The sequence below is a fragment of the Syngnathus leptorhynchus genome, chromosome 2, assembly GCF_054491065.1.
Source record: "Syngnathus leptorhynchus isolate UIUO chromosome 2, UIUO_Slep, whole genome shotgun sequence".
Taxonomy (NCBI): domain Eukaryota; kingdom Metazoa; phylum Chordata; class Actinopteri; order Syngnathiformes; family Syngnathidae; genus Syngnathus; species Syngnathus leptorhynchus.
Genome location: NC_141196.1, coordinates 22,116,338 through 22,138,665, shown reverse-complemented (window position 1 = coordinate 22,138,665; position 22,328 = coordinate 22,116,338). Strand labels below are relative to the sequence as shown.

The 22,328-nt window shown below is 43.3% G+C and overlaps 2 protein-coding genes across 4 annotated transcripts in view; both read left to right on the top strand.

Annotated features, from left to right (window-relative positions):
- Positions 1–16,552, top strand: part of LOC147061261 (serine/threonine-protein phosphatase 2A 55 kDa regulatory subunit B beta isoform) — a 49,398-nt gene extending 32,846 nt beyond the window's left edge. For all 3 annotated transcript variants that reach the window (XM_085905738.1, XM_085905740.1, XM_085905739.1), the window contains 9 exons: positions 1,473–1,570; positions 2,070–2,235; positions 2,898–3,010; positions 4,994–5,171; positions 5,288–5,452; positions 8,008–8,177; positions 11,578–11,669; positions 11,760–11,883; positions 14,952–16,552. In XM_085905738.1, coding sequence (XP_085761864.1) covers positions 1,473–1,570; positions 2,070–2,235; positions 2,898–3,010; positions 4,994–5,171; positions 5,288–5,452; positions 8,008–8,177; positions 11,578–11,669; positions 11,760–11,883; positions 14,952–15,107 — 1,262 coding nt within the window. In that variant the 3' untranslated portion in view covers positions 15,108–16,552. The remainder of the gene's footprint in view (positions 1–1,472; positions 1,571–2,069; positions 2,236–2,897; positions 3,011–4,993; positions 5,172–5,287; positions 5,453–8,007; positions 8,178–11,577; positions 11,670–11,759; positions 11,884–14,951) is intronic.
- Positions 16,553–17,411: 859 nt separating this feature from the next.
- On the top strand, positions 17,412–18,713 carry gpr151 (G protein-coupled receptor 151). Its single transcript, XM_085906193.1, has one exon. The coding sequence runs from the start codon at positions 17,412–17,414 to the stop codon at positions 18,711–18,713; it is 1,302 nt and encodes a 433-aa protein (XP_085762319.1).
- Positions 18,714–22,328: the final 3,615 nt, after the last annotated feature.

Below are 22,328 nucleotides of genomic sequence, written 5' to 3'. Positions count from 1 at the left end.
ATTTGTTAGGGCGTGTGCCACTTGTGCAGTACATCTGTGACTGGCTGGGCATTTTGCAAAATGTTAGTTTCCTGATTGAAATGTGATCGAGGCCTTGCTCCTACCCTGTCTAGTCTAGTCATACTAGTCTTGTCTAGTCCAGTCAAGTCTAGTCTGAATCGGCTTTAACAATAAAATGTGCAATTCAATAAGGCCATGCACGTTACCATTTATGAAGATACTATATTGCACATGTGAAGCTCTCCTTCCTAGTCTTTTACTAGCCTCTCCACCATGCTGAGCAGATTTACATGGACACACAGACACACACAGACACACACACACACACACACACACACACACACACACACACACACACACACACACACACACACACACACACACACACACACACAGACACACAGACACACACACACACACACACACATAATAAGATGGTCCACAGGTAGTGTCTTGCGAGGACATGAGCAAACCTACGCTGGCATAAAATTGGATACAAATATTTTCCCTCTATTTCTGCACTCTTGCTGAATTTCAGCTCGCATCAGCAACAAAGTCTGAGCGCTGTTGGTGCGCGCACGGATGATACACACAACCACTATGACTGCTGCTTGATATGGAAATGGTCTCCATAGCAACATCCCCCTCTTCTGTTCACAAGCAGGTCCACAGAGGGTGTGGGGAGATACCAAACAACTATAGCTCTTGTCTCGCGTTCTCTTCTGACTAAAAATAATTAAAGAAGGAGGAAGCCTCTGCTGTGCAATGTGCGCAACACATACAAAAGTAACCTCTGGGCTGTGTTACCATCACAGCACACCACAAATATTTTCTTGTGGTAGGAGAGGAAAAGCGAATGTACCTTAAGGTGAGGTGTGGGTTATTTGCCTGCAGGCGTAGGAATTATGAACTCTAGTTAGAAATAGCATAAAATTGAGTGAGTTTTGATGCCAAGAATCTGTCCAGCCCAAAAGGCATAATGCACACTTGTAGTTCTCCAAATTAAAAAGTCTCACAAAAAAAATCAGTTTCATCTCCTATCTTGTCCCCTTTGTCTGTGAAAGCTATAATAAATCTTGTATTGACTCTCATTAAAATGTGCAGGTGGACTAAATGTGTATGATGCACATCTTACTAGATATCTCTTTAATGAAGCTGCAATAGGGCTGAAATCAGGGACTTGCAAAAGCATAGACCTTTTAGTGTGACAGCAAACATCCTTTCCAAAACACAAGAGTATAATTTTATAACCCATTTGGCTCTTATTCCAGAAATAATCTTTAGGATATCAGCCAATGACTGACTTAGTCTTTCTCTTTGCCTGAGGGTGTCTGAGATATGTCCTTTGCGAGTTAGTGCCCGTGTTCTTCAAAATTACTGTACTCTCTCATACACGTTTGTTGTTTTACAGCCTGATGCGCCCTGTCTACATTCACACTGACATTTCTCTCTTCCCTCTCTCTGCGCTGCAGCTGACATTATCTCAACAGTGGAGTTTAACTCATCGGGGGAGCTGTTGGCCACCGGGGACAAAGGAGGCAGAGTGGTTGTCTTCCAGAGAGAGCAGGAGGTAGGAAGCAATACCGATCATCGTGGTACTTGGATACACCTTGACATCAATTCATGATGCTGATATTAAACATACACAAATTGCTTGTAAAGAATGTCAAATAATCAGCGCAGTTCAAATGATACAAATTCATTTCAACAAGTCTGTATGTTAATCCCAAACAGGAAACTTGTTTTGAAAAAGGGAACGCGACAAACATACTGATCAAGTCAACCGAATGACATTAAGTCGCTTAGCATTATTAACAACAAAGAACAATTGCAAACAAATGCATACCTGTTTTTTTCTTTGCGTCGATCTCATTAGATTGTGCAGTTGATAATATTTGGACTCTAGAGCTGCATGAATCTTATATCACTAAGAGGTTTTGCTGTTTGCAGCTTGATCAAGTGCAGAGCCTAATTGATCATTGCAAAATGTTGTTTTTGTAGTCACCTGAAATCTACAGAAAAAAGGTCCATCTAATTTTTTATTATTATTATTTTTTCCAACTTTGCAGAGTAAAAGTCAGCCCCAGCGTCGAGGGGAGTATAACGTCTACAGCACGTTCCAGAGCCACGAGCCCGAGTTTGATTACCTGAAGAGTTTGGAGATAGAGGAGAAGATCAACAAGATCAAATGGCTTCCGCAGCAGAACGCCGCCTACTTCCTGCTCTCAACTAATGGTCAGTCATTGATTCTGACATTCCAGTCAAAACAAAAAGGGTTGGTGACACTTATGCGACAGAAATGATCTCACCTGCTGGTGCGAACGTGTTTGTGTTCCACTCGGTCAAGCGCGTGCCACCGACAGAAGGCTTTAAATTGAGACTTTCATGCATGACTACAGCAGTGCACTGAGACACGCGCACATATCAAATCATATCATCTTTGCACTTGCGCCTCAACATCAGCGGAGGAGACATCTTGCAGATTGCGGCCGTCATGCATGGTTGCTACGGAAGCGCTGACGGAGGGTGGAGCAGATGGCGGAGGGTCCTGCGGCGATAGCACCGCCGCACTGACACAATATACACGACGGATATTGAAAAAAAACAAAAAAAAAACAGGGACGACCTGACTGCTGCGCTGCCACCATCTTCCTCACTGGACCGAGAAGATGAGATGTAACTGATGTTTGGAATACAAAATTGGAATGCGCCCAGATGGCTCTTTTGTCATCAACTTGTAGATTGCTATCAGTGACATCACATTCCACGCCACCATTCATCATCTTGCACTACATGCCAGATTGGATGCCCCAACCCCCGCACATCCGTCTTGGATACCATCTTGACTGTATTGTGAGACCTTGTGATTTGAAACAATTTTTATTTGCATTTCTCAGATAAAACGGTGAAGCTGTGGAAAATCAGTGAACGAGACAAACGGCCAGAGGGCTACAACCTAAAGGATGAAGACGGGCGCATCAAAGACCCGTCTACCATCACGTCACTACGAGTAAGCACGTGCGCAAAGATCTGAACGCTCACCTGTTTGTTTTTAGTTGATATTTCTACATCCCGGTTAATCCACTCTTTCTACATCTACACCAAAATGTCAAAGAATGTCAAGAAGGGCAAATTATATTGGGTAATTTGATCCATTTGCCACATTATTGTGTTTATTTGATGATCTGGCTTTTGTGGCGCCATGATGGACGAGTGGTTCGCACATTTGCCCTGCAGTTGTGACCGTTTGGGTTTTGGATCTTGGCTCTATGTGGAGTTTGCATGTTCTCTGCAAACTCTACGGTCATCGTAACTTGCATGTTCTCTACATAAGCTACGACTTGGTTGGTGGGTTTAGCTCCATGAGCATAAGTGTGCTTGGTTATTTTTTTTCTTTTGGACAAAGTGGTTACTTTTTTTAAGGACAGTATTTTAAAATTCACTATTTAATGTCATTGTCTCGAAGCATTTGAGCGAAGAAGCTAGAATTTGAACAATGGTAGATTTTTTTTCTTTTTTGAAAGAAAAATCCGCTTTTGACTTTTGACCGCTCCAGGGGGATTCTTTGTGTACTTTTGACTCCCTATCATATTCTTATAGCATAGTATGATCTGATCTAATCTTATCCCTACTTTTTAGTTTTACACTTTATCTTTTTCTGATCACAGACAGTGGAAAGACAAGAAATGAATGATCGGTATGTGCATTGAGGAAGACCATGGAGGAATCATCTTTTCACCCACCACTCTTGTAATCTCCCCTGCTGCCATTCTCATCATGAGAGGGAACTCACATAGGACAGTGTGTCATCGTAGATTAGTGCTGTGTCTGTACCTCTTTGTCTGTCTTGCTAGGGGATCATGGAGGACAGGCTGTGACTGTGGAAATCTCATTTGCATGTGCAGAGGCAATGGCGGTAGAGTGTAGCTGGAATTTCATACCATATTAAGTATGATTATACAGTGCTTACAAATATACAAATACACTTCCAAGTGATGTGATGCTGTATTGAGCAAACTGCAAAATCTTGCATGTAGTCTCCTATGAGGAGGAAGTTTATTGAGAAGTGGTACGGGCCAGCTGAGCACAGTGTAGGTGTCCGCGTAGGGTGTCTGTGGGTTAATGTGGCCCACGTCTCTCTGGACAGCCAGTGAAAGACATGGAAATGAAGTGTCGGCCGTGGAGATGCGGCAGCCCGCTGAGCTGGCGCGCTTCTCTGTCAGTACTAGCGTCGGACAAGAGAAAAGGAGGGAAGAAGCTGTCGATTTGGTCTACCCGCTCGCTCCCCTACCCTCTTTCTTTGTTTGGGTTTTATCTGGCCAAGGGGGGCCTGCCTTCACACATGGGCTGGGGAATCTTTGAAGCTTTAAAGCAGCAACTGTTTATATGCATAGCGTGTTTGTGTGTGTGTGTGTGTGTGTGTGTGTGTGTGTGTGTGTACAAAGTATGTGTGTGATTGTGGTTGCACGAGCGATATTTTTCAGTTGTCATTCCTCAGCGGCAATTATTGACACCCTTCGGGTATCTCTCTCTTCTAACATTATACCCTTTACTTCCTTGTGCACACATAAATCAGAGGAGATTATTATATCTGATAAATCTGATATAGATCTGATAAATACATTTCATCAAACAGTAGCCTCCAGCACGTGCATGGCTCCCTGCCCGTCATTAAATGTCACATGCAAACACAAGGTTGGTGTTCACACACACACGCACACATGCACACACGCACGCACGCACGCACACACGCACGCACGCACGCACACACACACACACACACACACACACACACACACACACACACACACACACACACACACACACACACACTTGTATGCGTCATCTGCAATTTGAAAAAGAAGAAAAAACCCACAGATCACACCTCCAGCAAAGCTAGCTTCAGAGAACATGACCGCTCAGTGATTCTGACCACACGGGAGCCTTCATAACATGTCTTCTCCGTTATTATTTTGTTTCTCCATCTTTCCAGGTGCCGGTTCTGCAACCGATGGATCTGATGGTTGAAGCCACAGCCAGGCGAGTGTTCAGCAACGCCCACACCTACCACATCAACTCCATCTCTGTGAACTCTGACCTCCAGACGTTCATCTCCACCGATGACCTTCGAGTGAACTTGTGGAATCTGGAGATCACTGACCGCAGCTTCAGTATCCTCTTTGTTCGCTAAGTTTAGAATGCTGGCTTTTGTTCAGCTTCGTAACTTAACACTATACAAAAGCTCTCGCTTAGCAATTGCAGTTCTTCCTTAGATCTTCCTTTTCAGACATTGTGGACATAAAACCAGCTAATATGGAGGAGCTGACTGAAGTGGTCACCTCAGCAGAGTTTCATCCCCAACAGTGTCACACTTTTGCATACAGCAGCAGCAAAGGCTCAATAAGACTTTGTGACATGAGGCAAGCTGCACTCTGTGACAAGCACTGCAAATGTGAGTACCAGGAGAGAGATACAGTTCACAAATGGGATTAAACACAATCATGCTGAATACACTAAGGCTTGACTTTAATTGTCAGGTATTTCGTTTGATATTTTATGACACGGCATATTTTTTTTCAAACACCTCTCAGGGAGCAATACAGTAAGTTCCAAGCTATAATCGTAAATATACTGTTGAACGGATATGTTTTCACAATGTCAAGATAATCTGACATGAATTAGTTGTAATATTGTCATCCAATGCAGTGTTGTATAAATTGCGTAAATGCTTTCACCATTTAAGTGTTATTATATTTATTTGTCCACTCATTGTTTGATATGCTTCTACTTCCACATTACCCATCCATTCACATAATTGCTGTTACCACATATTCCAAACCATTCATGCCTACAGGCTCTTATTTTTCTCAGTTTTCCCAAAATTCTACATTCACATGAAAAATTCCCCCCCAGAATTTAGGCCGTTCAACTAAAAGATTTGTATTGTTCCCATCTGAAATTCAAACACTCGGCTTATTCAGTTTACTTTTGGAACACTTTCCCACTGTCTCCAAAATCGACATTTTCACAACCAAAATCCCCACAAAAACGTACCCTTTTCATTCCCAATGACACATTCAACAAAACAGATTCCCAACAACGTTCACATTTGAAATAGAAAACATTCAGCACATTTAAATGACCATGGTGCCGATTTTCAACACGCCAAAAACTTGGACTCTCCCCCCCCCCCCCCAAAGAAGTGGTTGTCAGCTGTAAAATTAAATCCTCTAGTGTCGAGGCAGAGAGGCAAAACAACAATAACCAATGCAGCCTCAAAGGTCAAAAGAGGTTGTTTACTTTGAACAGAGAATAACTCAAGACAAGAGAAACAAGCCCGATAACAAAAAAAATGTCCACTGGAAAGAATAGAAGATGGAAAAAAACAGTGCAGGAATATACACAAACAATAAGCAAGGAGATAGAGAGCACAGACTCATTAGAAGAGCGTACAGTAGGGAATTGGTTGATTCAGCTAAGACACAGGAAATACTGTGTGAAATGAGTGAGACACATTATTGTGTGTGTGGCGTTATATTGTTGCAAGTTATTGTGTATTGCTAAATAAAAAGCTGGAAGTGAGTGGAGAAAAGCACGCACTCTGACTGTCCTTTTTTTTTCAGCTCGGCTTTGTGTGACTGACACGCAGCCGTTCCTCTGTTCAATATGCCACCACTGATAACCCATCAATGAATCCCAGTGTGTGTCCCCAACAATGGATGGCCAAGCCTCTGAGGCTTAACATCACATGCAAGCACCTAAATTGAATGAATAATGAATACATTGACATTTTAAGCGGGCGGAAGAATCGATAGCTTGAGAGGAACCACATTGAGCCTTCGTGGACACACCTTATTGTCCAATCATGTCCGTCGTTTCCTCCGATGGATTGACTGGAGCATGCGTTAATTAACATGGCCTGTTGGGATGCACGGTGCATTTCTGTTTAGTAGGAAATGTTGGAATTCTGAGGATCATGGAGTGACTGTGCGCCACAAAGAGCATCCACACATGCACTGTAAGTGGGTGTTAGCCTCAGGCCAGGACTGGTAACATTGACCCTATAATAAAAATCCATATGTAGCCTCCGTAGCCATATTTCCATGCAATAATTTTTCAAGTATGGCAAATAAAGAAGCATATTAATCGTAATGTGCTCACATTCACATACGCACGGCCGTAACTCACTGAGGTGAAATTAATCAGTGTTAGCCAAGAGATGAATGGAAGGATGAACAGAGGGAGAAGCAAATGCCAAAGATAGTGAGCCCCAGTACAGAAAGAAGGGGGGCCACCAGCCCCCTCCCTGCCAACTCCCCTGGAAGCCTATTATGTGCCCCTAGAGGGGGGCGCCGGGCGGAAGGGACACACACATGCATACAAACATGCATCACTGACACACGCGTAAATCCATTGGGGCTCGAATGGTCCAACACTTAGACATTGATTTGTTTTTTCTTATTTTTATCCCCTTCTAAGCCCCCCTTCACTCGATCATTTTTCTATCTCTCACTCCGCATCCTTCATTAGACTCCCCACTGGCACATCGCAGTATATAGGGAGACGGGAGGTGAATCATAATGGTGGTGAGGGAGGGGGGGGGGGGTGGATCAAGAGGAGAGAGGTGAGGAAACGTGGGAGTGCAAAAGAAGACGAGGAAAAACAGCGAACAACAATAACTTGACAGCTCACAGTGGAATGTCTGGATCTCACCCCCTGCTGCTGCCAGAATCAATATGAATCATAACCAATATTTACATCATGCTGACCCTTGGCTGCCTCCCTATGCACACACACACACACAGACACAGACACACACACAGACACACACACACACACACACACACTCACACACGCACACACACACGCACGCGTACATAGTCTGAGGGGATGCAGCTGCTGCAGAATACCCCGGCATTGTTGTGCTCTTATTGTCAGCATCTGACTCCTCCGCAGTGAAATCTCAATGTCAAATATTGGTAATTTTTTTTCCTGGGTCTTGTTTAGACTTTGAGGAGCCAGAGGATCCCGCCACACGTTCCTTTTTCTCCGAAATCATCTCATCCATCTCAGACGTGAAGTTCAGTCACAACGGCCGCTACTTGATGACAAGGGACTACCTCACTGTTAAGGTGTGGGACCTGCAAATGGAAAACAAGCCGCTTGAGACATACCAGGTATGCATGCGCACAACCATGTCAATATTGCAGTGAAATGCAATCACCACGTATTGATTTTGGGCCAATGGCTCAAAATAATCCTGTTTCACTGTCATGCAATGACTGCACCATATTTAGCAATCAAGCCAGGAGTGTTTATTGAGCTGCCGTCCTGCGAGAAGACAGATAGCGATGCTACTGATTCAACCTAAAGGGCAAAACCTCCCACTGTGGCGGGTCACTTGGGTCACATCCACACTGCCTGATCAAGGAGAAGCTATCTGAGGGCAGATCATGATTGATCAGGTCTGCAGGGCTCCAGGGATGATTCAGTTCAATTCCCTTTCCACCTGCTGCCTGTATTGCCCTCCTCAACGCACATGTGGGGATTATTTGGAGTTGAACGTGTGGACTTGCAGTTTATGGGTGCTTGGTTGTCTTCTTGGGAAGCAGCGCTGTGCAAAAGTGTGGCTATACTTCAGCAAGTTGACGTGAACATAAAAACACACTGTAGCTTTTCAAGACTGACTCATTTATATTCACGAGGCCTTAAATTGAATTTCAGTTGGCTTCATACTATACGCTTTTGAAGTACTCATTGAAAACTGAACTGAACTTTCAATGTCTTTCGCTATTTGTTCCAGAACAGTGGAAACTTGTGGCCAAAAGTAAACTGACCAGCTCTTTTGTCCCTTTGTGCCTTTTCAACCATCTAAATTGGTTAAAAGAAATTCAAAACTGTCACTTGTGTTGTAAGTAATAAGACAAGGAGAGAGAGCGAGAGAGGAGAGTAACAGTAGCATTACAAATAAAGGAAGTGCACCTTCATGTGCATGTAGTCCAAAAAAAAAAAAGCTATTTGACAGGGACATTTGAGTGACCCAAATTTTTTTTTAGTCTCCCAATATCTTGAGTAGAAATCTTCAGTTGTGTTAGTGTGACAGGAGTTACGGCACATAGAACATTTCCAAGTCATCTGTAGTGAAACGGTAGATTGACATGCACCCCTTAAACAGATGTAAACTTACCGTATTTTCCAGATATAAGTCACACCGAGTATAAGTCGCACCAGCTGTAAAATGCATGATAAAGAAGAATAAGACAAATACAAGTCGCACCGGAGTATAAGTCGTATTTTGGGGGGAAATTTATTTGATAAAATCCAACACTAAGAACAGACATGTCATCTTGAAAGGCAATTTAAAATAAAAAATAGAATAGGCAACAACAGGCTGAAAGGTATGGTATGCTAACGTTACATAAACAAGGAACTGAGAATGTGCCTGACGTAACATATTAAGAGTTATAGAATAACTCTAGAATAAATAACATGTTAACAAGTTCATTAAACCATCCGTGGCACTCCAATTCATTAAATCCAACGAAATCTTCATCTTTTGTGTCACATATAAACAACTCCGCTAACTCCGGAAGTAGAAGATGCAGTGCTGCCTTTTCTACGTGGTTTACGTCAGTTGCAGTTCCAATTATTCCACAGGCCAAGAGCGTCCTCATGCGGTTTAGTGTGAAAATAACATGTGAAATGATGATATGTTAATAATTTTACACGTAAGTCGCTCCTGAGTATAAGTCGCACCTCCGACCAAACGATGAAAAAAAACTGCGGCTTGTAATCCGGAAAATACGGTATATTAAAACACTTTTTTTCCTTTTTGTCTCCTATGCAGTTTTGCATGCCAAATAAATACTAATTTTCCCAAATACCGTATTGGCCCGAATATAAGATTACCTGATTATAAGACGACCCCCTCTTTTTCAAGACTCAAGTTTGAAAAAAGACTTTTCGAACCCCAAATTTAATTTTTATACAGAAAATAATTACAGTACATCTGAAACAAATATTATAACAATATATTTGAGAGAAAAAGCATGTTATATTGCCTCATTCAAATCATGCAAAAACTGTCTATCACATCTTAATATCTGAACATTTAAATATGTAAACTAAAGTGCAATCACATTTGTAAACGGCTTCTGGTCTTTGAGATGTAAATAAATCTACTGTTTCTTTTGGGGAACTTGAGGACTGTATAGGGGGTTGGCTCGGATGGTTATGCTCTTTTCGCCCCCGGGTGTCGGTCAGAACACAGGAGCGAAAACGTGGTTCAGTTTTGATTGCTTTACTGAATTATTGGCAAAAAAGTAACAGGCACTGTGGCTCATAGGGGCATATAGGTAAACTGGCAAAAGGGTATGGGTCGTAAGAATGTGAGAGCAGGTGTGTGTAGTGTACATGGGTGAGTGTTTAAAGCATTCGCTTTAAAGATAACTGGCGCCATCTAGCGTTGTGAATGGGTATCATGTCTCGACCCCGGATCTAAGACTCCACTTTTTCAGTCTTAGTTCAATGCAAAAAAACACCGTCTTATATTCGAGCCAATACGGTAGTAATTACAAAAGACTTATATAGCGCTATACTTACACCATACATCGCCCAAAACATTTTAAAAAGCCAGACATTCAATTATTTGGAAATACATTATTTATTGAAAACGTATTAATTATATAAGTAAATTGCTGCTCTTATATTCTGACTACGTTTTTATTTATTTATTTATTTTTATTCAAAATGGCTAACATTACGGTTGAATCTGGGTCGGCAACATGTTGATGTTGGTAAATAGTGATGTCTTTAGTGGTTCATATTCTTTGTGGCTGATCACGGAGAAGAAAATGAAGAAGAAGAAGTCAAAGAAGATCGCAAAGAAGGCCATAGCTGTACAACAACTCGTGTTTGTTTTTGGCTTTGTTCATTAAAACTCTGAATTCTTTCGCGTCGTGGATTCGCATGAAGCTGATACAAGCCAAATCTGTCATTTTATAATTGTGCCTTTTTACAAAGATACCATCGCAGTAAAAGCACAATGCATTGATGTCGACACTGGCAAACGCCTGCCTCAATTGTGCCTATTAGTTTTAGGTTAAAATAACTTGCTTTAATCTCCATAATCCCTCACCATACACTGGATTGCAGCAAATCCCAGGGTGGTCTGATTTAACCCTCAATCCATTTCCTAAAGTGGTAATTTTTTTGGCCCCACTTAAATTTATGCTGGTGTCGTTCTATCTGCTAGTTAGCGCAAAGCTTGCTCTGGCGGCATTCAACAAGTCATCAAATTCAGTTTGGTGGTTGTTGTAACTGCGTCAAAGGCTGGTCCTGCTGCCTGCTACATTAATATGAAGCAGGAAGTAGGTTTTTCCTTCAACTGCCATTTGCCGCACAAGTTAACAGATGATGAGTGGTACTAACAGTGACCCTATGAATAGAATGGCTGTTCCGGTTATATCACACATCACCTGCGAGTACTGAATATCTTCAGTGTATGTATTTATATCAAGTGATATGGGAGTATGCTTTGATAGTCATACAATTATTTTTTTTGTCTTTATTTTCTAGGTTCATGACTACTTACGAGGCAAACTTTGCTCCCTTTATGAGAATGACTGCATCTTTGACAAATTTGAGTGTGTCTGGAATGGATCAGACAGGTGAGATTCCCTCTATGACCCATCCAAGCATTCACCTCCCATCAGACTGTAAATCCCACTCACACTCTTCTCTCTCTCTTTCCTACTCAGCGTCATAATGACCGGCTCGTATAACAACTTCTTCCGAATGTTTGACCGTAACACTAAACGGGATGTTACGCTGGAAGCCTCCAGAGAGAACAGCAAACCTAGAGCCATTCTCAAGCCTCGCAAGGTACAAACGCTTTATGGACTCAAATGTGGATAACCCTTATTTTTCGAAACAGTACATATGCAGTGGAAGTCACAATCAGTTGAACAACCCCTAATTCCAAGTTCCAATAAAAACAAACTACATTTATTTTCAAATCCTATAATGCTCAAGCTGATAAACTCAGGTTTTTGGGGGGCAAATATTCATATTGAATTTGATAGAAGCAGCCTGAAAAAAAAATCACTGGGACAGGATCATGTATAACCACTGTTACAGCACCTTTGCTTTCAACAACATCTAATAACCATTTGAAAACTTATGGAATTATTTCCCATTCTAGAAGCAGACCTCAGCCCACGGTCTACTTTCTCATATTTGATGCTTCATAATGTGCTCTTTTACTACAAAGCCACAATGCTATGTTGTGTGCTGATTTTTTTATTGCAGTGCTGCCTAAGGGATTGAAGACTATGGGTATTCAATTTTGGTTTTTGACCTTGCCAATAGTTTTAATGGTTTTTCTTGTTTGGGTTACTGTAAATTGGAGATTCAAAATTTCCTTGTGACGAGAAAAAATGTCGGCAACCATTAAACTGTTTTTCTTGTCTGGGTTACTGTCAGGTTAACTAACATTCAAAATTTCCTTGTGATAATACATACCGTAATTTTCAGACTATAAATCGCTCCGGAGTATAAATCGCACCAGCCATAAAATGCACAATGAAGTGAAAAAAAAACATATATGTTGCACCTGAGTATAAGTCGCACTTTTGGGGCAAATTTATTTGTCAAAATCCAACACCAAAAACAGACAGGAACCAGCAACAACAGGCTAAATGATACGGTATGCTAACGTGACATATACACAAACGAGGAGTTGAGAACGGGCCTGACGTAACATTCAGAGTTATTCAAGTAAGTATTACATAGATAACACGTTTATCAAACCATCTGTGTCACTCCAATTCATTAAATCCATCAATCTTGCTTTATGTAAACAATGCTGCGTATGCGCCACATATGCTGACGTCGGACCCATTGTAAGTTGCATTTCTAATTATTCCACAGACCCATATAACGATATATAGAGTATATTTCAAATAACTATCATATTAAAACAATATTATCAAACCATCTGTGTCACTCCAATTCATTAAATCCATCGATCAAATTCCTGGTTCTTTATGTCAACAACGCCGTGTGTGCGCTGCAGAGATCTAGTATATAACTATATTGTAGCGTTAACAAAGTACCAGGAAAGACGTGGGTTTGGTAAACGGCTCTTTATTTAACAAAACAAGAGTTCAACGAGCCAACAACTACTGAACTTCCAGCCACGGAGGTGGAAGAGAGCTCCCGTCGAGAAGGACCGGGCGTGCGTAAAAGCCATAATAGTTTTTCAAACCTTCTGTGTCATTCCAAATCATTAAATCCTTCAAACTCTTCGTCCTCCGTGTCACTTACAAAAAAAGCCGCTAATGATGCCGGTAGTACATGGGGCCCTTCGTCATGTTCGTCATCCCGTGATCGAATCCTTTGCCCTTTATGTAAACAACCGCCGCGCAGCACGGGTGACGTCACTTGCAGTTCAAATGACAGTAATCCCTTGCTACATCGCGGTTTGTTTATCGCGGTTTCACTACATCGCGGATTTTTGAATTTTGAAAATTTGTGAAAGAAATCACATATAAGTCGCTCCTGAGTATAAGTCGCCCCCCCCCCACCCAAACTATGACAAAAAACACGACTTATAGTCCGAAAATTACGGTACATACAAAACAGAGTACGATCAAATACAGTGAACGGGAACCAATCACGAAAAAGAAAAATCTGCAAAGTAGAAACAATATATGCATACTTGGTAATTTAAATACCAACGTACTAAAAATTCCCAACATATAGTGTTTCTTGTTGTTTCTTGTTTCTTATCTTTCCCTGTTAACAACCATTAAAACTGTTGGCGAACGTCTGGTGAACATCGTTGCGACCTCGAATAAACCCTGACCAAAAATCAACATGCTTTTCCCTTGTAAACATTCGCAAAAGTTAGTAAAAAGTGACTAAAACATGAGCAGTTCTGCATCAAATTAAAAAAAAAACAGGCATAGTTTGTGTTTACATACTTTGCATTTCAAATTTTAAATGTTGTAATTTTTATTTGTGTTTAATTCTAATTTGCGATCCTGTGTACCACTATTGACACTCATACCATTGTCTTACAACATAATGACGGGCTGCGCAAAATAACATACCATAGGAATTGCTGCCGTCTCTGAATCCTTATTCATTTTTGTATTTATGTAATTTGTTCTCTATTTTATATTGCGGATTTTCACTGTTTGCAGATGTTTTGAAAAGCAAATACAGTGATCCCTCGCCACTTTGCGCTTGACCTTTCGCGAATGCGCCACTTCCCGGGTATATAAGTGACGGGAGAACGCCATTTGAATACAAGCTGATAGCGCGGGGTGTGCCTCTGAGCAATGTGCGTCACTCTGGACGTGATTGAGTTCAAGCGGAGGAGGCGACAGCTGGCCACATGCACCAACCGGTGCAGAAGGTGTCGGGACGTGACAATATCACGTGTTTGTTCTTTTATTTACTGTAAATGTGCAATACATGCACAGAGTAGTGTGGGAATGCTTAATAAGGGAATAAGAAAGGTTCCTGAAAGGATTGGGGAGGGTTTAAAAAGCTTTAATATTGTGTACTGGACCACAATGCTACAGGAGATTCATGCGCAACCGTGACTCAGTTTGGTTTTCGCTATGCATGATGTCCCCCGGGTTAGTGTAGGTTCTGAAGATGGACATTGCTTTGCAAGGTAAACCATACTCCTAATTAACCTACAATACACCCATTCCCTCTAGCAGCCAACAAGAAACACTATATGTTGGGAATTTCAATACGTTGGTATTTAAATGACTAAGTATGCATCGTTTCTACTTTGCGGATTTTTGTTTTTCGTGGGGTGGTTCCCGTTCACTGTATTTGATCCTCCTCTGTTTTGTATCAAATCATATTGTGCTTGGCGTCTGTATGTATAGGTCTTTAAACTCCTCCTCCTCGTTGGCTGTGCTCTCCAACAGGTGTGCGTGGGCGGCAAACGCCGAAAGGATGAGATTAGCGTGGACAGCTTAGACTTCAGCAAGAAGATCCTTCACACGACGTGGCACCCGCACGAGAACATCATTGCCGTAGCAGCCACCAATAACCTTTACATCTTCCAGGACAAGGTCAACTAAAGCGTGCAGACACCTTGGGTGTGTTTATCGAAACAGAGGAGTCCTGATGTACACATCCAGCACCTCCCTGGAGCTTGTCGCTGCTAACCTGTTTTGCGCTGAGAACGTGCAGCATCCTTCTGGAAGTGGACGTACAGATCAGAAATTTGTAAAATTTCATTTTACTTAATTTAGCCACGCGCGCTTGGACAAAAGGGAATCCTGCGCAACAAGATTACTGCTGCATGAGCAGCAAGATGTATGTAGCAAGACCCTGGAGACAAAAGGTGGGGGAGCATGTGTGATGGTGACTCATTATAATGTAGCAAGAGCGCCCCTTCTCTATCAATCTGCTGTAGTGCAAGTGAGGCATCATTTGGGACAGCACAACCTGCTGCTTCAAATTCAAAGGGCAGGAGGAGAGACTGTTTTCTGCCCATGCGTGACATGAAGTCACTCTTTCTACTGTAGTCTGTGATGTGAATGAGGCTCTTTGTTATGGTTTTATTTAATACCAGTCGATGGGTGTGTTTAGCTACTGTGGTGCCTTCTTTTGGTATGTGGGTGTTCAATATAGGATCGGGTGGGGGGTTGAGGCAGGAGTGTAAATGTTGTGACCTAAAGGTTTGGTTGTCTTTCCCATCTGAACAAAAATGAATTTCAAGCAAAGCAATGTTTAAGGCAATGAGAATGATGACATTAGTGACTTTAACACTATGTTGTGTACAATGTAAATACACAAACAAAATTGCCGGCAATGTGGGATCCGTTTACAAGTGACGTGGGGAAAGCCATCTCATATCCCTGCTTAAAATTAAAGCACCGTTTTGGAAAAATGGACAAAGGAAGACAAATTTGGAGTTTTCACTCCAAGTAGACATAATATGCATTTTTTTCATAAAGCAGTTCCCAGGTGACCAAATAACATCGACTTTAGTCAAGACTTATAGCACACATTTTACCCCCTATTTTCTGTCTTGCTGAAATCAGGCTGTTTTTAAGTCAATTTACCTTATATACCTAATGTATGTCCCCGTTACCACAATTTACAGTTGAAAAGTGTTGCATGCAATAGGCAAAATCTGATGACATTTTTCATTTTTAACTTCAACAGACCGTCTCTGAAGCACTCCGAGATCATAGTTGCTTTCTCAAGTCATGTTTTTAATCTCGGATTGCTTGTCCATGCTTGTTGGTGGAGTGCGGTCTCACGTTGCAGGTTGGATTTTAGCACCTGCTGGAGGTTTTGTGTTAAGAGCCAGCGTCCAATGAGGTGAGCACTAAATCAAAAGGTCTACGCAAAACTCTGTGAAATCAGGGAATTCATACTGTACATATGCTTCCTTTCAACAAAACGACCTTGATTTGTGAAACTTTTATAGCTCAGAATGTAATACGAATGACCATGCAGTCTTTATGCTTACTGGACTTTTCTTTGATAAAAAAAAAAAAAAAAAAAAAACGTAATAAACGTGCAAGTTCAACCCAAACGTGTCATTATTTCCATCAAGCAGCATTTAGAGTGAGGGCGCCCCCACGTGGACAAAACGCTATATTTATTGTTAATATTGCTCATAATGGGGGTGATTATCATAGTTTTCAGAATTCTTCAGAACTGTGCGATAGTATATGATTATATTTGGATATATAATTATTCTTGTGATAGAAACTACCGAACAAAATTAACTTCATTCTTTTAATTGCAAAAAGAAAACTGGTGTCACTTTTTGGGGTGGGTGGGGAGAAGTACAATATACGTAGCTGGGGAATTTGGATAATATATGATCTAAACGGACTATTGACTTTACAAATATATTGCATAGCATCTGCAAACGTTTAACGACATTTACTGAACAAAAAGGAGACTGTATTGCTGACACTTAAGATAATGGAAGTTGTTACTATTTCCACACAACAATAAAGTGTTGTTATTAGTTGTTTACTAGTTTTGAAATAGAAATGCATACAATAAAAACGGACATGTAATTGATGTACCGCAGACATGATTCTCACTACTACGAGGTAAGTCACGTGAAATGGTCCCCATCACTGTGTGGGCTCCTTAATTGGCCCCATGAGCTACGCATCTATACCGCCTTTTGTCAGCTGGGAGCCCGAGCTGTCAATCAAACAGCATCTTTATAAGGCACCACCCAAGCTGCGGAGTCGTGTCTTGGAATAATTCCACAGACAGCCAGCCGCTCCCCTGAGATCACAGACTGCCGATCAGTCCGACAACATTCAGAAGGGAAAATTGATGTCCTGGCTTTTGTTTTTGCCATTTGAAACTATTTTCAATTTGTCTCGTTGTATTTTGGGGGAGAGATGAATAAACTGTCCGGAAACAATTCAACGGTGATGAACAGCTCCCTCAGCAAGTGGTCAGTCAACGATGGTGGCTCCTTCCAACATTTGGACCCTGGCGAACTGAGGGTTCTTGTACCGGCGGTCCTGGGCATTATTTGCATCTTGGGCTTGGCTTGCAATTTGACCGCCATGGCCATCTTGTTGTCCAGTGCCCACAAGGGCAAACTGTCCCTCATCAACTCGCTCATCTTCAACCTGATATTTGCTGATGGCCTGGTGCTGCTCTTCAGCGTGCCCTTCCGGGCCGCCTCCTATTCCAAGGCCAGCTGGACGCTGGGCTGGGTCGTGTGCAAGACGTCCGACTGGTTCCTCCACTCGTGCATGGCAGCCAAGAGCTTCTCGGTGGCCGTCATGGCCAAAGCCTGCTACCGCTATGTGTCCAACCCGACCAAGCAGGTGAGCATCCACCTGGGCTCTATTCTGGTGGCGCTGTTCTTCATCTGGCTGTCGGCTTGTGTGGTCCCCATCCCTCAGTGGCTTTTTGCCACGCTGCAACAGGGGCTCCACGGGCTCATGTGTGTGCTGTGGGTCCCCACTGAAGCATGGGAGTTCATGTCTGTCTACATAAAGGCTTACCCGCTGGGGGTGTACTGTGCCCCCCTCAGCTTTTCCCTCATATACTTCTGGAAGGCTTACGGCCAATGCCAGCGCCGCTCCAGTAAGACTCAGAACCTGCGCACACAGATCAGGTCCAGGAAGCTCACCTTGATGCTCTTCAATCTCACCGTGGCCACCGCCATCCTCTGGCTGCCGCAGTGGGTGGTGTGGATTTGGGAGCGCCACTCGGCAGAGGGGGGATCGCAGAGCTTTGTCTCATCCCCTCCTCTTCTCATCGCCCTCTCTGCTCAGATGCTCACCTTATCGCTGTCGCTCGTCAACCCTCTCATCGTGCTCTCCCTCTCCGAAGAGTTCCGGGAGGGCTACCGTGGGCTGTGGAGGCGCCTCACCCTGCGCAAGCAACCTCCTTCCAAGCCCAAACCCGGACCGCACAAACCCACCTCGCTCCAGTCGCCTTGTCCCAGACCGGAGATGTCTGGCCAGCAGAGGGATGAGAGGAGCCTTGAAACATCAAGAGCCCAGCCGGGAAGCAGTGGAGATGCCCAGCCCGAGAACGACGCCGCTCGAGGAGGCGACGTCGACAAAGACGGTCTCGTCTTGCCCGATGTGGAACAATTCTGGCACGAGAGGGAGTCCGGCTCACATTTGGATGAAAATGACCCGGTGCCGTGGGAGCATCAGGACTGCCAGGAGAGAAATTAACTACCAGCGAATCCTCTGAATGATCTCAGCAACATTTTCGTTCTCTTCATGAATTGGACTGCACTGCAAATTCACTGAGTTCTGTATAATCCTGTGCTGATCTTTTGGAAACAACTTAATGGAACATAGTAAGACATTGTTTATCGTTTGAAAAATGTAAACACAGACATAGTAGATATTAACCAACAATCTTCCAATCGAGGTTCTGTTTAAACTCAACGTAGTCTTTTGTCACTTTCATGCGTCCAACGCCTTTCAAATATTGATTCAGCGCTTAACTGTACAATAGACATAACATGTAATTTGCCTGCAATGAATGGTATTAGTAAAGTGCAGCTTTTTTTTGAAGTACATGCACAGAGAAAGATGTTAGTTAGTTCTCTTGGATATTGCCTCGCTTAGTCTCGTTTAAATGTCAGTACATTGCAATGCTTGTGGAGGTCTGTGATTCCAGTCAGGGTATTTTTGCATTCATGTATGTGCAAGTCACCCATGTTTACAATAAAGTCATCCCAAATGAGTGAGTCTTATAGGTCATGTCTTATAGGTCAAACTGTAGATGATCAGAATCAGCAGATGATCCCCTGCTGACATCAATTTATTAAATATATTTCCCATAAGGGCATCTCTAATTAGTGCTTTTAATTGGGGCTTTCCTCTGAACTCAGATGGAGTCCATTCAATGGACTCTGCTCCTCATTGATCTGCATGTAGCTGATAGGTCAAGAGCTGTCACTCAAAGCCATAAACAATATGAAAGAAAACTGTCTTGGGTTGTTGATCTGTAATGGATAACAATTTATTTGTCAAATTATGCTCCCAGCAAAATGTTTTCCGCATTATTTGAAACGTTGGATGGAAAAGTTCACCCTGAATACGTCTTTCTGCGGCCTCGCCTGCTTGTGACATTTCCCCTCTCATTAATCATTGATGTTGACCTTTCTTTGCCTGAAGCAAGTGGCTCAATGGGAGCGACTTAACTACAGTATATAAGGTAAGCCACCTTCAGTTCCTGGAGTGGAGACCTGGCCATAAACACTGAGGGCAAGACAAAATGCTTTCAATGTTGGCCAGAATCCCTGATGTCCGACGGGTAATAATACAACGGTACAATTGGGATCCATAGTGCACGCGTCTGCACCCCAATTGTTTATAAAACAGGCCCAGATGTGAAGCTGATAATGGGGATCGGGATGAATAAAACAATCACGCTTTAATCAGAGAGAGAAAATGTTTCTCAAAAGGTTGAAATAATCAACATAGAAAGTGGCAAAAATGTAATTAGTTTGGTTGTCTCTTTACTTACCCCTGGCTGTGTCCCCTCCCCTGCTGCGAGAAAAGGGCGGAGTTGTTTCATCCCTCAGCCAATTATCATCTCTTATAAATGAATCGCTGCAGGAAGTGACACACTTGTCAGACTAATTGTGCTCAGCGGGAGAGGGCCCTTGCAATTAAACTTGTCTGCTAATGCAGACAAGTGTCCTTCATATGTCGCATAGCTTCTATTAAGGATTTTGAGTGCATATTTATATGCGTGTGTGTGTGTGTGTGTGTGTGTGTGTGTGTGTGTGTGTGTGTGTGTGTGTGTGTGTGTGTGTGTGTGTGTGCGTGTGTGCGTGTGTGCGTGTGTGCGTGTGTGTGTGTGCGTGCGTGTGCGCGCGTGGTCCGCTCCTGGCATTTTTGGAGGCTTTTGATTAGAATACACAAAAGAGCAGACCAGTAAAAGACACCCATAAAAGGAATAGTGGACTTATGTATTCTTTTTCAGCAATAAAAAGTTCATATTTGGTCTACAATTATTTTGATAACTTCATTATTTAGACCAAGAACGTACTGGGACTAAAGGGTGGGGTGGCCGTGTCTATCACGTGGTTTGACCGGCCCTGATGCAGATTGGCTTTTTGGGAAAATGCAGGCAATTTTCTGAAATTCCGAATGGCCAGCACCTATCTGCTCTAACCTCATGTTTTCTGGGCTTAGGTAACGACCATTCACAGCTCAACCAGTGAATGCCACAGAACCAAATAGGTGAGCTGTGATTGGTCATTACCAAGGAGGAGGCCTACAGGAGTGGTGACCGGGACCTGTTCAAGCAGACCAGGAACACACTGAACAGAGAGATCAGGAAAGCCAAGAGTTACAGGGAGAACCTGGAAAGACATCTCTCTGCCAATCCTGATCCCTCAACAGTGTGGAAAGGTCTGCAGAGCATCACAGGCTTCAAGAAACCAACACCCCGTGCTGTGGGGAATCCAAGGCTTGTAAACCAGCTAAGCAGGTTTTAATGCAGGTTTGAACGGTCCACCCACACAAAAGGACCTCCTGCAGCACAATCAACAGACACACCTCCCCCTCTGTCCACACCTCCATCATCGTTATCACCTACTCTCTCTCTTACAGAAGCCGCGCCCGTACTCCAGATCCGCGAGGAGATGTGTCAGATGTTCCGGAGACAAAAGGTTAGGAAGGCACCAGGCCCAGACGGTGTGTCCCCCTCCTGCTTGAAAGTCTGTGCTGAACAACTGGCACCCACCTTTGCACGGATCAACCATTCCCTGGAGCTGTGTGAGGTGCCCTCGTGCTTCAAGAGCTCCATCATCATACCGGTGGCTAAGAAACCCGCCATCACAGGTTTGAATGACTATAGAGCTGTCGCCCTGACATCTAAGGTCATAAAATCTTTCGAGAAGTTAGTGTTGAACCACTTGAAGGACGTCACGGGCCCCCTGCTCGACCCCCTGCAGTTTGCCTACCGGGCAAACAGGTCGGTGGACGATGCGGTCAACATGGGACAGCACTACATCCTGCACCACCTGGACACCCGAGGAATGTGCGCCAGGATCCTGTTTGTGGACTTCAGCTTGGCGTTCAACACCATCGCTCCTGACATCCTCCACCACAAGCTCATCCAGCTCATGGTGCCTGCCTCCACCTGTCAGTGGATCACCAGCTTCCTGACCAACAGGAGACAGCGCGTGAGGCTGGAGATCATCACACCCGAATACCTGGACCACCAATACTGGCGCCCCCCAGGGGTGCATCCTCTCCCCACTGCTCGGCCACCAAACAAGACAGGCACAGACTGCAAAGGACAATCAGGACTGCAGAAAAGATAATTGGAACCAAACTCCCATCTATCCAGGACTTGTACCTGTCCAGGACCAGGAAACGTGCAAGTAAAATTTCTACAGACCCTTCTCACCCAGGTTGCAGTCTGTTCGAACTACTCCCCTCCGGATGGCGTTACAGAGCTCTGTACGCCAAAACCAGCAGACACAGACATAGCTTCTTCCCCCAGGCTGTCGCTCTGATGAACTCACACCACTCATAGAGTCTCAGAGACATTGCTGTGCAATAACACCCTGCTCTCGACACCTTATTTTTGAATTGTCTATATCCACTCTGCATCCATTGCAGCCTGGTCATCCTGGAAGAGGGATCCTCCCATCTGTGGTCTCTTCTCAAGGTTTCTCATTTCCTCTAATAGGAGTTTTGAGTTTTTCCTTGCCCTCCTGGGAATTTAGGATCAGGGGATGGTTGAGAATATTTGTCAATTTTCGCACATGTTCTGAGTGTTGTTAGTCACCTAAATGTTGAACAGAAGCTGAGATGTAC